General features: G+C 41.4%; 1 protein-coding gene across 1 annotated transcript; it reads right to left on the reverse strand.

The window, feature by feature from the left end:
* Positions 1-372: 372 nt before the first annotated feature.
* Positions 373-1,577, reverse strand: LOC110700230. The gene is made up of 2 exons (XM_021877738.1): positions 1,401-1,577; positions 373-882 (listed from the first exon to the last, which is right to left on the reverse strand). Exons 1-2 carry the CDS (start codon positions 1,575-1,577, stop codon positions 373-375), a joined length of 687 nt encoding a protein of 228 aa, XP_021733430.1.
* Positions 1,578-4,091: the final 2,514 nt, after the last annotated feature.

Here is a 4,091-nt window from a genome sequence, read left to right on the forward strand (position 1 = left end):
CGGCTCCTTGTTAGTGTCTGAACTACTTGTAGGCTTTGCTTGTTTTTTTGATAACTTTCTAGGGTCCCTCTTCAGGGTTACCTTAGACTTGAGGATGCAAAATTTCAACACCCCTATCAGCCAATCTATCCAAAATCCTTTTGAGGCTATAGCAGTCGTTGGTGTCATGGCCAATATCCTCATGGTAGTGGCAGTACTTGTCTTTATTCCGGTTTTTGGCCGGACCTTTCATTGTTGCGGGCTTCTCAATAATCACCCGGTCTTTTATCTCCATGAGGATGGAGTAGCAGTCTTTGTTAAACTCGTACTTTGGGACGTGACGTTTAAACTCTTCTTTTTCTTCTGGGACGGTTGATCAGAATTCTCAACCGCCTAGATCTCTTTTCTCTTCTTGCTCTCTTCAGCTTTGTGAGCCGGTTGTTCTTGCCGACTCCCTTTTTGTTTGTCGGACTTCTTTGAGTCCGACTGCTTGCTGGTGGAGTAGAGCTCGGTCTCCTGTATATAGGCTTCCGCCTCCATCAGTGCTTCCTGAAGAGTGGAGATCCTCTTCCGGAAGAGGTCGAACTTGAAGGCTGACCCGTCTTTCAGACCCTTGAATAAGTTTGTGTAAGCAACATCGTCAGACAGTCCTTGGATCTGGATTGTCACCAGATTGAACCACCTGACATATGAGCGGAGCCCCTCCCTGTCTCCCTGTTGTATCGCGCCCAAGTCAAGGCTTGTCTTTTTGGCGGGTATGTTCATGAAGAAATTTGAGGCGAACAAGAACGCAAGCATCCTAAAGTTGTTGATGCACCCATTCAGGAGATTTCCGAACCACTGCTGGGCAATGCCCTTCTGCATGGCTGGGAAGCACCTATACCATGCGGCGTCATCCAACCCCTGCAAATACATGAGGTGGGTGTATGTCAACAGGTGGTCTTCTAGGTTGATGATACCATCATAAGTACCCACCATGACATTCTTATCCTTGGCCGGCTGTGCCGCCTCGGTTATCTCCTTGGATAACGCAGAAGGTTGTTCTCTAAGTTTAAGCAGACGAAGCCGCCAGTCTAGTTGCTAGACGTTATATGCCGCCTGACCCTCGAAGAGGGCAGGCTGCATGTAAGGCTGGGAAAACGGCTTGTATGGCTGCTGAGGCACATACGGGGCCGAGCCGATCATCTGAGGACCTGTATGGACGGACAGGCCGCTTGACAGGATCTTTTGAACATATTGAGAATACCTGCTTGGACCAACCTGAGAGCGCTTCTTGGCCGACTGACCCCTACTGGGACCAGCCGTCCTCTTGGAGATTAGGTCCTTCATCTTTCCCTTGAAACTTGTCATGAATTTCATGAGCTCGTCTTGGGTGATGTGAGCAGACTGTCCTGCCGCCTGGGGCTGGCCGGATGACTTACTCGGACCTGCCTGACCATCACCCCGTTCCTTGTGTCTTTGGAACAGATGCACCTTGTAATGAGGGATTCATCTGCGGTCGTATATGTTTCGACCTCTGGTTCCGTATCATGGTCTAAATAGACCTCAGCCGTAGGCTCCTTATTCTCATGAGGCGGTACAATCTCTTGAGAAACCATCTTAGTGGTACTGTCCCCACAGACGTCGCCAAATGTTTCAGGGTTTTCTGTGTCCCTCGAGAGAGTTACGTCACCAAGACTGGATTCCGAGCGCCTATACCTGCAAAACAACGGAGACTCCGCTTGGGTGGAGTTCCGCCCCGACGATTAAGTTAGAACGTGTACGGAGAAAGTGAAAAGGTTTGGAAAAGGTAAATCTAGATCTTCTCGGATTTCGAGATAAGGGGTTTTCTCTGATGTGAGAGAATTGATTGTATTTTAATAAATGAACGTGTCCCCATAATGGGGAAAATCTCCCTATTTATAGGGTCGCTGGTAAATGTGCCATACCTAGGTCATTCTGACCTAGATTTGGGGGGGGGGGGTGCGCTGTTTTGCGGCTTTCCTTGGGAATTGGGCCTTGAAGGCCGTCTTTTTCCCTGCTGATTGGGAGTGCCACGTGTCAGCTGGGGATTGGTTCACTTAGAACCTCTCCTATGGTGACATGTGTCACCTTCTGACTAGGCCACGTGGCTAGAGTATTTTTACCCAAAACACCACCCCCTCTCCTTTATCCTCCCTTTCCTCCTTCTTTGGCAAAAACCCCCTCCCCCACCAGACTCGCTGCCCAGATCCCTCCACCTCCGGCGACCTCCTCCACCGCCGGACGACCCTCCCTTTCCTTCGTATCACCACCGATGACAACCACCTCCTTGATTTTGAAAAACCCTAGAAAATCGATTTGGGGTTTTTAATTTTGTGCATCTTGCTTGTAATTGATGCTTGTTTTGGTTTTGATTATGTATGTATGTAATGCTAGGGTGATTTAGAAGCAAATTGCAACTAATTTGGACTTGATTTGAGCATGTTTGAGTAAATAAGAGCCAAAAATTTGAAGGGAGCTGGTGGTCGCCAACGGGGATAAGGGGGAAAGGAAGGGTCAACCGGCGGTAGAGGTAGGTCGCCGGAGGTGGGGTATTAGGGCGGCGGGTCAGGTTGGTGAGGGGGTTGTTGCTAGGGGAGTGGGGAGGGGAGGAAGAAGGGGAAGGGGTGGTTGGTTGGTGGTTGGGGTGGCGATTTTTTTATATGTAAATTAAATCTAATTATTAAGCAATTGAGCGGGTTAGAGGTTAATTAAAAGAAATGAGAGGAAATTATAGTCTAATTAAGAGCATAATTAAGGAAAAGGGTTTTCTCTCGCAAAAAAAAAAAAATGAACGTGGTGGTTTTGCTCAACCAAAAAGCTTTTAAAAGGTTTTTTTTTCTCAAAATAATGCTTTTAAAAGGTTTTTTCTGACAAATTTTCCAAAAAAAAAATTGTTCATATTACTATTTACAAAAAAAAAAATATTTTTTCTCTCATATACATCAACCAAACAAATAATTTCCAACATCCTTCTCTTAATCATGAACCAAAAAAAATTGTTTATGTTACTATTCACTTACCCCACCTCAATTTATCTTTTACTAAAAATTAAAATACATACATACGAGTACTTTACAATATATTAATCTCATGTGATATGTAATTGAATATTATCACCGTTATTATTACTGAAATTAGTTACGCAAACTATTAGTTAATTACGATTAGTGTTATGTGCATGCAAAATTAGCTAAATTATCGTAATTAGCGTTGTTAATTGTTTATGAATTACGATTAGCATAATTAGCGTTATTAATTAATTTATTAATTTAAATGCGGAATACAAAATGTTTAATTATGGCCAATGTACAATAAACTTATTAAATGGCGAAAAGGAATAGGAAAGAAAGTGTGTTACTGCACGTGGGACATTACCTACCCAAATTTATTTCAATAACTTTTCTCTCTCCTCATTCAATTTTTTCTTTATTTCAGAAAACTTTCTCTCTTTCTCTCTCTTTTTTTTTCATTTGTTTCTTTGGTGATATTTTTACTGCTTTTTACGATGAAGAAGACTACTACGTTATCTCGGTTTTTTTTTTTTTTTTTTTTTTTTGGGGAATTTTGGTTCTAGAGATTGTCGATCTTCTTAATTTTGTAAGTTTTTGGTGTTATGATTTTGATATCATGATATTTTAATTTTTGATTTATGGGTAACTTTTGTATGTTTAAGGGTAACTTTTTGTGAGATTAAGGATAATTTTTTGAGTTTATGGGTAACTTCTATGGATAAAAGGGTAACTTTTATGGATAAAAAGGTAACATTTCTAGAGTTTATGTGAATTTCAATTAGAAGATTGATTCTAACCTCTAATTTTTATTCTGGATTTTCAATTTCTACATGAATCTAATTTAAACAACAAATATCCAAAACAAATTGATTAACAATGATAAATTACCTAGTATTTGTTTTCCCCAAATGGAGAGTTTGGAATGCTATTTTCATAATCAATTGGTTTGATTTCATCTCCAACATACACTTTTTCAGTCTTCTATAATCGCACAATTAAGGTCGATTTCAATGGAAACCTTCGAACTCCTAATTTATTTTATCAATGGAGTTTGAATATGCCTTCATCATTGTACTATTGTAGTAAACCGTGAGGTTT

Source organism: Chenopodium quinoa, unplaced genomic scaffold (assembly GCF_001683475.1).
Source record: "Chenopodium quinoa cultivar QQ74 unplaced genomic scaffold, ASM168347v1, whole genome shotgun sequence".
NCBI lineage: Eukaryota > Viridiplantae > Streptophyta > Magnoliopsida > Caryophyllales > Amaranthaceae > Chenopodium > Chenopodium quinoa.

Coding starts and splice junctions, on each gene's coding strand:
- LOC110700230 (XM_021877738.1), bottom strand. CDS start 1,577: ATGGTTTCTCAAGAGATTGTACCGCCTCATGAGAATAAGGAGCCTACG. Junction 883..1,400: donor TGATGGTCAGGCAGGTCCGA/GTAAGTCATCCG, acceptor ATGTATTTGCAG/GGGTTGGATGACGCCGCATG.